Genomic DNA, 12971 nt, shown 5'->3' with positions numbered 1-12971 from the left:
TGTACAACCGGAATTCCCAAATTTCCTGTAGTATACCTGGAACCCTGCGACCGGCACAGCCCAGGCTTCATGTCACATTGCAACATGGACAGTGATGGTCTGCATGAATGAATGAAATTCCTAAGTGCTATCATACACCATGGAAGCATTTTGGTTTTAGGAGACGGAGATGAAAAGAAGCAAAATAATAGAATTGTCTTAGACTATTACGAACTGATCATGAGTGCTGCGATGCTGCTCCTGAACCTGCCTAATCATTCAGACCACAAAACCGTGACTGTTTTCATAGCGCTCTGCATCACTTGGTTACACGTTTTCTACAAAAAGTCAAGTCAAGTCAGGATATTTGTATTGCGCTCATATCACGTCCAAAAGAGTCTCATGGCGCATACAAAAAAAGTACTTTTGCAATTCTTCCCAAATTCGATTTAGTTCTGATGATTGTGATGGAATCATTCAGCTGGGTTGAAATGTCTGCTTACTACAAGTGTAACTAGCATTGGGAAAGCCAGTAGGTTTCACCTGAAGGACCAATTAGCTTTGCCAGTGGGTTTTAACCCTGCTGCACAGCATTGCAGCGTGGCTGAAGAGGAAACAAAAAGCCCATCTACTCCTCATTTTGAAAGCATGAGTAACATGCACGTGGGTGCCTACAAAATGATGTAGGCATTTCTTTTATTCATCATTCCAAGTAGGATTGGTAATTAAATGAGAAATTTTAAATACATTGGCAATAACATCTTTTTAATGAGGTGCAGGTGGAAGGGAAGCAATATGGAGTGTGTGGCTGGTGAAAGGGAGGGTAATCAGAAGTAACAGAGGGGGTGCATGTAGGGGAAGCAATGCAGAGTGGGAAGCCCATACAAGCTGACAACATCAATCAAATCAGTGACAGGAAATGGAATGCATTAAGACTTGCTCTAAACCCACTGTACGCCAACAAACAGGCCTTTTTAAAGTCACTGTCTGCTAGGTGAGACTGCTAAGGCTTTTTAAAGTAAATTTCTTGAATGCAGCCCCTTATAAACCAGTCTCTCTCCAATTGCCTTCCTCAACGAAGCTCAATGGTACTACTTATGACCTTTTTTCTCTTCTATTAGTAACACGTTTTTCCGTGCTTTGTCTACATCTTTGGTCACTGCTGCCTGTTTTTTGTTGTTGTTTTTTTAAACAAGATTGTATTAATTTGATATTTATCTTTGGAATTGTTTTCTGCCAATTGTAGTTAATTTATAATATTCACTACTCGGAACAATCCCTTTCTTTAAACTGACCCTGCTTTCTAGGCTACTACTGAAAATGGTTGTGTATTTCCAAAGATTGTAATAAATCTGCACACATGCAAGGGTGCAAGTCTGCATGTACATTTGACTTTTCCTTTGAGTCTAAGGCTTCTGTGTGCAACTTAAATTAGTTCTATATCAACTCGAAACTGCAACCACATTCAAAATTAACTCATTTACAAATCATTGCTCCACAATCACTAAATTGGTTTTAAACTACAGTGCTATCTACTTTTATAATACCTACTGTTCTCGAGTCACACTTTTTTACTTTAATGCATGTTAGTCCATCAATGTGCATGAAAGACTAGTGTGATGGATGCAAGTGAGTGTAGCAGTGCAAACTATTGTTCCTTTTTAGAGATGTTTTTTCTACTTACAGAAATTGCCTTTTTTCCATAAAAGGGGTTTAAAGGACAAGGTCAGTGCTCCACTACATTCTACCCGCACAGAAACCTAATGTTATGTATTTATTTACATCATAGTGTTTTGGGAATTATGAGAGTTTGAAATGTCCCTTTTCACGTTGGAGCAAAAAACTGTGATCACTGCGAAACAGAAGTGACTAGGTTCTGTGCTGCTGATGATGTGCATCCAAGTTGTATTGCTCCATCAGGGTTATTTCTCTTCCAGAGGATTGGCTGACAAATCCGTGCAATATTTTTGTTGCTTGAGCGAATGTACATTGAGGAAAAAAAACCACACCTAGAGAGAACACTTCAGACCAGCAACAAACCGTGCCGTGCTAGCCAAAGTTTTGGAAAAATATGTACAACAACTGAGCCAACACATCTCTGAATTCAAACTGCTGAATGACTACCAATCAGGGTTTATACCAAATCACAGTACTGAAACAGCAATTCTTCACATTGTGGACGGCGCTCTAGTTGCTCTTGACTGCAACGAAACCTGTCTCCTAATCCTGCTCGACCTCTCGGGGGCATTTGACACTGTAAACCAACGCCTGAAAGAAAGGATCAGATTAGAGGGTAAAGTCCCCCGGTGGCTTAGATCCTCTTTAGAGAACAATCGCAAAGATTCATAATGAACCAAACATTACCTGCATCATCCCAAAATCTAATTAGAGTACAGGGTTTAATACTATCCCCAGCTCTATTCAATCATTACGTAGAACCACCAACCGAAATCTTACAGCAGGCAAACATCTCCTTCCACATGTATGCAGACGACAGACAGCTTTATATCAAGTTACATTGATGGAAGAGATCGGTATCATGAACCAGGCATTAAAGAGGACCGTCCATTGGCCAACTATTAATCATTTCAAGCTTAACCCACATACAATTGAATTCCTTCTGATTGCCCACTAGAAAAGTACTACGAATATCATGGAATGGACCAAGCTGATCACAGCACTAAACTGTACTCAGAGGCTTGTAGACTCAACCAAATCCATTGGAATTATGCTAGACAAAAACCTGAACATGCTTTCACACTAACACGATGGCAAAAAACGCCTGTTTCCATTTAAACTACCTCAGAAAACTGAAACCTTTCAAACTAACTCAAACCTTAAAACAGCAGTCCATGCGCTAGTCCTATCGAGGATAGAGTACGGATGCACAACTTTAGCCGGTCTGCCCAAGATTTCAACAACCCCCACTAAAAGCTTGTCTCAATGCGGCCACAAGACTTCTAACTGGCTCCAAAAAATTCGACAAAATCACCCCTCATCTGAAAGCACTCAACTGGTTACCCTACGAAGCAAGAATCCAACTAAAGATGGCATGTATCATTCACAAAGAGATACACTACAAAACATCAATGTGCCTAGCCCAGAAAATCACACTATCAGGAGAATGCAGAGACTCTCGGAGTCATGGAGATCTGTGACTGAAACCCGCCCTATTCAGAAAGAACAGAACTTATGACCGCGCTTTCTCTGGTGCAGCACCAGGAATTTGGAACGCTTTCCCCCCCAAACATTAGAAGAATATTGTCAGTTTCTGCCTTCAAAAAAGAAGCGAAGTCCTTTTTTTAATGAGCAAATTCCTTCCATAATTTCAGCAGACTAGACACTTAGAACACTCTCCTTGTTAATACAATTCGACCCCTAGCAGTTGTTTGGACTTCTATATATGAGTATGAAAGCACAAATGTTTCTCTCTCGAATAGTTGTATATTTACATAGGATCTTGTAGCACAACGGTCTCTAGCAAATTGCTGAACTATTGTCATTGTAATTTATTGCACTGTTCGAAGTTTAAGGCTATGTAAATGTGAAGCGCTCTGATAGTGTTTATGGTCATGTTTGCAATATATAAAACACCAAATAAATACATTGCAGTTACCCTGAGCCCAAGTTGCATCAAGCCATATTCGTTGTGCTTGTTACTTTGTTTCTCCTTGTACACTTGTATTTGCCTTGCTTGGACTTTTAACCCTTTCTTTGACCTGTATTCCTTTTCTTTTGCAGCTCAGTCTGATGCAAGTCCTAGTGTTTCTTTTGAGACCTCCCAGAACTCCTTCTCCCCCTTAATTATCAGTGCAAAGCACCTCTCCGGCTCAGGAAATCTGAGGAGCAAAAGATATGAAAACAAGAAGATACACAGGTAAATTCACCCCCTGAATGTTTCACACCCTGAATCTTTCACACCCAACACTGCTACTTTTTTTCTAGTGCTCTAAATTTGTAAGTCTATATAGGGCTCTATCCAGCACTGTCCCAGTGACCTTCTCAGTGACTTTCACGTCATGTCCTGGTTTGGGTCATATTTCAAATAAGTGCAAAAGTCTCTCCCACCTTCTCTGCTGGTCCTTCGAACTACGGCTTCACTCTTCTTTGCATCATTACTTTAACATGTGTGTTTCCTCCACCATGCTTACAATTTTTCCATCACTCTTATAACTACACTCATAACTTTTACCCTCCTCTCAAAAAATATTTGTCTTCAGTTCACTTCCCTTTATTACTGGTGAGTAAAGCAGTGCTTTGTGCCTTGGTGCATTTTTATATACGAATGTCCATGTTGCAAATCTGTGGAGAACAGGCAGAGATCTTCAAAACAAAGTTTCTCCACATATCCCATGTGTTTAACTTCAGCTTCATGTTTTTGTTTTTCAGTCGAAATAATGATAATCTTACACTAGACTCCCTTCTGACACATCCGTTTGACACTAATGTACTTTCTGCAGAGAAGGGACCTAGATGAACCTTCTCCCACAGCCTGTTTTGTCCAGCAGGTGTACGTGAGGAGTGAACATATGGGAGGAAAGAAACGTGGTGCAGATACAAAAACTGCTGTAAGATAGAAAAGGTGTGGATTTATGAGATTGTTTGGCCTGGACTCTGGAAACTAGGGGTAATTGTCCTCCATAACTGTTCAGTTACTCCATCACTTCAAATGATCCCAAACCGAAAGGTGTTCCTCAGTGATTGCGTAAAACAAAAAATTACATATATATAAATTACAGTTGATCAAATATGCCAAAAAACTCCAAGTTCAACACCCCTTCATCTTTAACACCCATAAGCAATCCAGAACCTCAAGTATTCAAATCTAACCCGGGAAGTATTTTGTAAGCGGCTCGGCCACAGTCCGGCAACACCTATTTAGCAATAGCCTCATGTGAGAGTACCACTGAGATCATCTGCGGCATTCCTCAGGGATCCTCACTCCGCTCAACAGTCTTCAATATCTACATGAGACCCCTCGCCACCATTGCACGAAAACACAACATCAACATAATCTCCTACGCCGCCGACACCCAGCTGATATTATCCCTCACCAAGGACCCAGCCACCGCCAAAACCAACTTCCAGGAAGGGATGAAAGAAGTAGCAGACTGGATGAAGCACAGCCATCTCAAGCTTAACTCAGACAAGACGGAAGTCCTCCTCCTCGGACAATCCCCATCTGCCTGGGACAACTGCACCGACACCCACGGACCACGCACGCAACCACGGGTGAGTAGTGCGCTCTTTAAATGCTTCGATTTATTGCCTGTTTTTTTTTTATGTGGTTTCAACTGCAGTGCACCGGGTACCTGCCAACCAGGCCCCCTGTACCAGTGCCTCTTCCCTAAAACGATTCCACAATTGTGCCTTCGGGCCCCCTGTATGTCCCTGATAAATGATACCTGGGTACCTAGGGCATTGGTACTGAAGTGGGTCTCTCTAGGGCCCCTCACCTAGGTTATAGACTGCTACTGCAGCATGCATGGCCTGGTGCAGACAAAATGACAGTCGACATGGCGCACTGCCTGTGGGCCATGCCAAGTTGCACTGCCTAAAGTAAAGGTAATTGCAAAAAGAACAATTGATGGCCAGAATGCAGAACAATGTCCTACATTAGTCTCAGTGCAGAGATCTGGGCCTAAATCAAAAAATGTTTTGCTCACCATGCCATTTCAGTTTGGACCCAGCCATATGCAAATCAGTCTTGACCCTGTGCCTAATGGGAACAGACCAGCCCAAACTGCCATGCCAGCTCCTTCCTGGACTGGAAACAAGCATTATAGGACCGATTTTGGGCTTTCAGCCCTCATCAGCTAGGATAGCTAGACTCCAGTGGCATGGAGAGCATGGGACCCACGTCTGGGCATACCCGTCCCACTCGGGATGACAAATAAGTCACCTCTCGAGCAGGCCTTCCAGCCCTAAGGCAGGGTTCACTATACCACATTTGTGGGCATATCTGCATCCGCAGATATGCCCCTACAATATTTAAGTCCAGTCTTAGATATTGTAAGTGCCAGGGAAGCCATAGAGAGTACATGGGCCGGAAACTCACCAACTTGAGTTCCCCAGAACCATGATGGGTTCTCTGAAACTAGTAGTGTTTGGTACCAAACTACTCCTCAATAAACACACTGGTGCCAATCTGAGATTAATTGCACCATGTACTCAGAGTTGCCCCCTAAAAACCTACCAACCTTGGTGTGGTCACAGACTGGCTCTGGGCAGCCTGCCACAACCAGACATGTTTCTGGACCCCTGGGTCGAGAGCTTCTGTTCTCTGGGACCCGAAACCATGCACATCCTGGGCAGAGGTGTCACACCTCCCCCCAGGATGGGCACAGTGCTCAAGAGTGAAGCTTCAAAGGCTTGCAACCTATGTAATGCAAGCCCCAGCCTCTGATGGCAGCCCCGGGTCTACACCCCCACTTTGGGTGGGAAAACCGGCAGGGAAAACTCAGGAAGAATTGGTGTGCCCACCTCTTGAAGATGGGGAGACTCCTTCAATCAGGGCTAGGACTATGTCCCCCTCCCACAGGTGGGTAGCATAATTGAGGGTGTAGTCACCCCAAGTAAGGTGCTCATTGGCCCTACCTGAAAGTCAAAACACCCCTACATTTAGTATTTAGGTGGCTCCCCCAGACCCTGAATCTTATTCCTGCCAACCTAAAAAAGGACGACTAAGAAGATGCTATGTCGCTAAGACTGAAGACTCCTACTGGCTTGGCCCCAGCCCTAGCGGCCGGTTTCCAGCTTCAAAGACCCTGCAAAAGAAGACTATGCCGGTCCTGTAGCCAGTGACTTTCAGAACCCGAGGAAGACTGCCAGCCCTTCGACAAAGACCAGAGACTCACAAAGACAGCGGATCTGTCCCCATGAAACTTTCACAAAGGACTCCCGTGCCCTCCGCATCCGTGACTCCTGCCCACCCTGCACCTGGCGTCTCCGGCCCATGTCCAGGTGGCCCACCGATCCATAACCAGTTCCCCAGCGATTCTGACCAAGTCCAGCATTGACTGACCCTGCCTGGACTCCACATCTAAGTCTGCAGCCTGAATGCACGCCCCCCACCCCACCGACCATGACCGGCTCTAGTAAGAAGAATCCGACATCCAAAAACACCCCTACACCTGAAGCCCCTGGACCTTGGTGAGCTGAGCAGATGGTGCCCCTACGACCCTCAACACCTCTACTTTATTTATTTTATTTATTTTAGAGGTTTTATATAGCGCTGGCTGGACCCAGGGGTATCGGAGCGCTTTACACTTTTGAGACAAGAGGGTCAATAAGACGGGGAATATACAAAGCATCAATGTGTGTGTATATATATATATATATCATAAGTCTCAGCCTAACCGATTACAAAATGATAAATATGGGAAGTAAGCATATCAGAATGTGGAAGAAGTGAAGATCAAAAATATGATAAGGCACAAATTGAAAAGAGTCGAAAAATTGCAGAGTCAGGATAGGGAGGTTAGTGATCATTCAGGTTGGTAAGGAAGAGAGAGGAAAGGGGGAGAAGTAGGGGGGGGTTTGATGGAAGTGACGAGAAGGAAGGGCGAGTAAGGATGATCGAGATAGGGCGGATGCATTTAGGGTTGGACAGGAGTGGCCGGTGGAAGAGAACAGATGGGGATTAGGGTCCCGAGTATTTATTGAGGAGATGTAGTTTGAGTTCTTGTTTGAAGCTAGAGTAGGAAGGGTTGCAGCGAAGGTCAGTTGGAAGGGCATTCCAAATGCAAGGAGCGTTGCCGGAAAAGGAACGTCACTGGGGTGTTTTCTTTTTTAGAAGGGGGGGGGGGGATGAGGAGGGTGTTGGTACTTCTCAGGGAACGGGAGCAACCGGCTTTAGTGAGTTTGTTAGCGAGGTAGGTCGGTGTGTTTTGATGGAGAATTCTATGTGTAATGCAGGCTGTTTTGTAAGTGGACCTACTTTCAATGGGGAGCCATTTTAGGGCAGGGGAGATGTGGTCGAATCGCTTGCAGTCAGTGGTAAGCCTAGCTGCAAGGTGAAGCACAGATTTGAGAGGTGCTAGGTGGATCTTGGGAGTTCCGGTGAGAATGGCATTACCATAGTCGATGCGAGAAAGGACAAGGGATTGTACTGCTAGTTTGAAATCCTCGATAGGGATGAAGGGCTTGATTTTCTTAAGGTGGCGGAGAGTGAAGAGGGCACCTTTGGCAGAGTTGTTGATGTGTGTCTTGAGTGTAAGGAGATTGTCAAGGGAAATCCCTAGTGATTTGACTGAGGAGGACAAAGATAAGGAGCAGTTGAGGGCATTAAGGTCAGAGGTCCAGTTCTGAATGGGAAGCTTGTTATTTTTTGGGGAAAAAGAATAATTTCAGTTTTTTAGGGTTGAGTTTGAGGTGGTTAATGTGGAACCAGGCTTGAATCTTGATGAGTGTTGTTGAGGTGAAGGATGTCAGCATGAGTTTTAATCTTATAATAGATTTGGGTGTCGTCGGCGTATCGATGGTAGTTGATCCCGGCTTGTTTAAGAATGAGTGTGAGGGGTTCCATGAAAAGGTTCCCTCCTGCAGCCTCCGGTGCGATGCCTGTATCCGGTTTGTCCAACAGTTTCTCCATTGAAGAGCATTAGGCGCCCAACACTGTATTTTTACCCAGCCGCCTGTTTGCTGGTGGTGTATGTTTGGTTCTGCTTTGTGGCCCACTCTGTGCTTGCCTTAATCCTCAAAGCTTGGCCTCTACTTCCGAATTCCCTACCTGCAAGCAGTGTGGCTCCAAGCACCTCTAGTCTCCATTGAAACGGATTGAGCCTATCGGCGCATTTGACCTCTGCACCTGGCTGCACTTTGTGCCGCTGATGGTGCAGACTTTGTGCTTACCTGCACCCCGCCCTCTGTTGACCATAACCCCTGAAGATTGGAACTGTAATTTGGGTACTTATCTATGAAACTGCATTGTTTTCCTCCATAGGATGCATTTAACTGTTTAAAAATTGCACTGTTATCTTTTAACGAAAGTATTTTCCCTGAAAAACGTACTTACTTTTTTGCGAAGATCATGGGCTTAAACTAAAACACAGCTTATTTTTCAAATATTGGTGTGAATCTCCTGTTTTAGTTGTGTCCCTCATTGGTCCATGTGTGGGCAATAAATTCCTTACACTTCTGTGTTAGGCCCAAGTCTGCTCGCCCACACCACCGCTTTGGGATGGCATTGAGCCCTGTACACTTCTGGGGAATCTGTGCAAGGTATAACCCCCTAGTGGTATACCATATACAGAGCCAGCTTCCTAATCACCAAATCTATAACCCCAAAAGCAGGAAGTGTTAACAAAAATGCAAGTTGTAACCCGGTCTCACTGTGTTGAGGCTCAAGTCAAGGTGCAGGAAGAATAATTGTAAAGTGCCAGACTCTATGTAGTTAATCCGTTTTAATGTAATATGCCCTTCAGTGTGTACGTCTTGGCCAAACTTCCCCCAAACTGAGCGAGGACACAGATTTTTTTTTTCTTCTTCTTCTTTGTTTTATTTCTATAACCTTTTTCTATTTTATTTATTCATTTTTGCGGTGTCATTTTTAGGTCTCACGTAGCGTTGCAACTCTCTGAGAGACCTCTTGCTAGCAAGAAGATTTGAGAAGGGCACTTGAAGCCCCACCCCTAAATTGCATTGGCCGGCGTCACCGTTTTTGTAAAACGGTGGCCTCCGATTGAAAGTTAGGCTTTTTGGTTGCAGCCCTTTTGCCTTTTAGTCCGGCCCACCAGGACTAGCTCGCCTGCTTCACGGCTGTTGTGAAGAAATTCCTGATCTTTATAGGGGTCATCTGTGGTTCTGTAATAGAGGCTTGTTTCCTTCGGGCAGGCAACATGGAAGGGCGGAAACGCTGTATCTGTAAGGCGGCCTGGAGTGAGGTGTGCCGAGGGAATCGATGCCAGCCAGGAGGAGAAGTGGTTTTAAAGCACTGGTCCGCATCTGGCATTCTGCAGATGAAAACATATGACTCGCAAGCAGAAAAGATGACAAGGCATTACCAACTTTGTGCCAAAACTCCCGTGGCGCTTCCAGCTGCTCTGGAGAAGTTTGCAGGAACCAGCTGCAGGTTCTGGTCTCATATTTCTTTACTATAAACCTGAAGCCAGCAACACCACATCTATCCTTGAAGCACGGCCACCGCACTACACTGACTGGTCGTAAACACCAGCAAGAAATGTCTGATTGTCGAGAGGTTTTGAGTGTGGTTAAACAGCACACGTTTAACACAACGGTTTGTTTAGATCATGGAATCACAGAGTGTTCTCACTGTTTCTGTTAGACAAAATGAATGCTTCTCCTTTAGAAATCTGCATGCCTGCAGCGCTTATAAATTTCAGAGATGCGGTATTGGCATTACAAATGACAATGGCTTTCATTTGTATTGGTTTTTAAAACAGACAAATGAAAGGCATTGTCATTTACAATGTCAATAGCTTAAACTCTCGCAAATGCGAGACAAATTGCATTGCAAATGCTTGTTTACTACTACTACTGCTGCTCTGACCGTGCGTATTCCTCGGGCTCTCTATGCACATTTATGGCTAGTATTGTGGCTGAACTTTCTTTGTGTGATCTATTTGCTGCACACATCAGTGTAACATATTGTACAAAACTGCACCATTAAAGTTCGCATTGCACACCTGCCTGTCATGATCTTTCAGAGACCCCATCTTACTCTAAGAATATTTAAGGCAGCCACTTGTGTAACACCTCACTCCTTTCTAGGTGCCTACATTAGTGATTCTAGTTTGTGTACTTCAATGGCCAAGCGTACTTTTCCACATATTTGTTTGAAACTAGTTTGTAATGAAGCAATCTCCTCCTGCTTTCTTCTACTATTATTAATTGCATACATCTGGGCACAGGAGTAAAATCTTAAGGTACATCATGGTAAACTTTTCAGTTACAAATAACTATCCGCTTTTTGTGTTATTTTCTTGGCCTTTCATAAGCCATTCCTATAAGGAGAGGTGTATTGTTTGAGCCCCGAGCACCCGCTATTCAGCTGTTATGCATAATTTTCCGTTACATCAACACTACTTTGCAGTAGGTTACATTTCTGATGACTCTTATCCTCGGATTATTTACCTTTTAGAATTCATTCAGGCTCCAGAATGGATCCGAAACTTTTGTCATAGCAGCTCTCACGCGTGCTAATAGGTGCAGTCATCTGACCCCCGTGAACTTGTTCCACCTCTTGATGTGATGGTTGTGAACGTATATAGGTGCAACCCCAGTATGATAAAATCAGTTTACCTTTTAATTTTTTCCCCACACATTTAGAAGCAGAACCCCTCTGACAAATTGGAAGAATGTATGCAAAACTTTGCTTGGAACTTCTTTAGAACCCTATAGGTAAACTTCACTGAACAGGGAGGATGGAGGTGAGGAATGTTTGGTTGGAGTATCCACTTGAAAGGGTATCACTAGGTAAGTAACTGGTTCTTCAGAAGGATACTTAGAACCAGAAACTACTCCTCTTCTGAATAGATACTAAAGCACTTCTAAAGGGAGGGGGGAAAGGAGTCTGAGGAGTGGACTTGCATGAAGAAATCCTGCAGGCTAGAGTGGGCAAAATGACCCTCCGTGTGGACTAGAAAGTCAAGGCAGTAATTTATTTATTTATGCCTGGTGAAGGTATTAATAGACACCCATGGAGCCACCTGGAAGATATCTAGCATTGGAACACCTTTTGGAATAATGCCATGATGGCTCTGGTGTAATGTGCCTATAAGCCCTTTGGAGTATCCATTCCACCTAGACCAGGTGTGCTTCTGGACTGGCCTTTCCATTCTCCACACCCATAAAGCTTGTTAAAAGCTGGTCATCCACCCAGTGCTCAATCATGTTCTTGATGTAAAAGCTAGGAGCTCTTCTAGGGTCTAGTCGGTGAAGCCATCTCACCCCCAGAAGGAAGATAAGCATGATTGTGATTTAAGCAGTCAACTGCCCCTACCACAAGTTCGTCCCCTCCTTCTCAATTGGTAGATTACCCCTAAAAGGCTTGCAGCCTCCTGTAACGTTTACCCGATTATGAGCCCGCACCACAGACATACCTAAGCTTCAGCCTCTGATGAGACTGTAGAGTGTAATATGAATCTAAATCCTAGGACTCTGTCATTTGTATCTTTCAGTCTTGACCAAGTACAAGGTTTCATTAGAAACCTTGAATTGCCAAAAATCAAAGTTTCTATGAAGGCCACAGACCTGCTCTTACTGAAGAAAAGGGTGTTAAGGATGCTGTGCCTGAGCCACAATTTTTTCACTCACTTTTGCACACCATTAAAAATCCCCTTGGGAGTTTAATGTCTGCAGCAGACTGAAAAGTTTCATCAGCACCCTGATATGCTACAGAGCCAAACCTTTTGCTTGCATGATTTTTAGATTTGGAGCAAGCTAACCCACTGCCATGCCTACAGCACGACTATTTTTAGTTTCTGAAAGGAACTAAAACATTTTTATTACTCTCCATCTTTGGAAACGAAACAAAAGGTAGCGTGATAGAGGTTTGTGGAACCTTGTTCTAATGAAACTGTCGGACGACTTAAGATTCAATCCTTTTCAAAGGGGGGATGCAGACACAATCGCATGCTAACACTACTTCTGGTCCTCACTAGGAAATGTTTCCTAAAAGAAATGTGTATGTGACTGGTTTGTGTTTTTAACTGGGAGCCCAGGTGAAAATGCTTGGCATGCCCTTTTGTGCTGCTACTTCATGAGGTACGGAGCATGTGTATGCTAATGAGACTACGATGACGGGAAGCTTAATAGGCTCATCTAGAGCAAGTCCTTCACCTGCATTCTCAGTTCCTACACTTGAGCTTCCTAGATAACCGGGTGACATACTGTGAAATGAACAAACCACAAGCTTTTTCTCCATGCTACTAGATTTTCTTATCTGCTTTTCAACACTGCAATCCATCAATTACGGCGCACAGGTGCTTCGGAAGAAACCTCCCAGCGCTAGCGAAAAAACTGAATCCGTA

At 44.0% G+C, this 12971-nt stretch overlaps 1 protein-coding gene across 2 annotated transcripts in view; it reads left to right on the top strand.

Annotated features, from left to right (window-relative positions):
• The window catches only part of ARHGAP11A (Rho GTPase activating protein 11A), a 111167-nt gene that overhangs the window by 72546 nt on the left and 25650 nt on the right, over positions 1-12971 (top strand). For both annotated transcript variants that reach the window (XM_086937028.1, XM_086937027.1), the window contains one exon: positions 3721-3856. In XM_086937028.1, coding sequence (XP_086793154.1) covers positions 3721-3856 — 136 coding nt within the window. The remainder of the gene's footprint in view (positions 1-3720; positions 3857-12971) is intronic.

Source organism: Lissotriton vulgaris, chromosome 9 (assembly GCF_964263255.1).
Source record: "Lissotriton vulgaris chromosome 9, aLisVul1.2, whole genome shotgun sequence".
Lineage (NCBI taxonomy): Eukaryota > Metazoa > Chordata > Amphibia > Caudata > Salamandridae > Lissotriton > Lissotriton vulgaris.
This window is presented reverse-complemented; position numbering and strand designations above follow the sequence as displayed.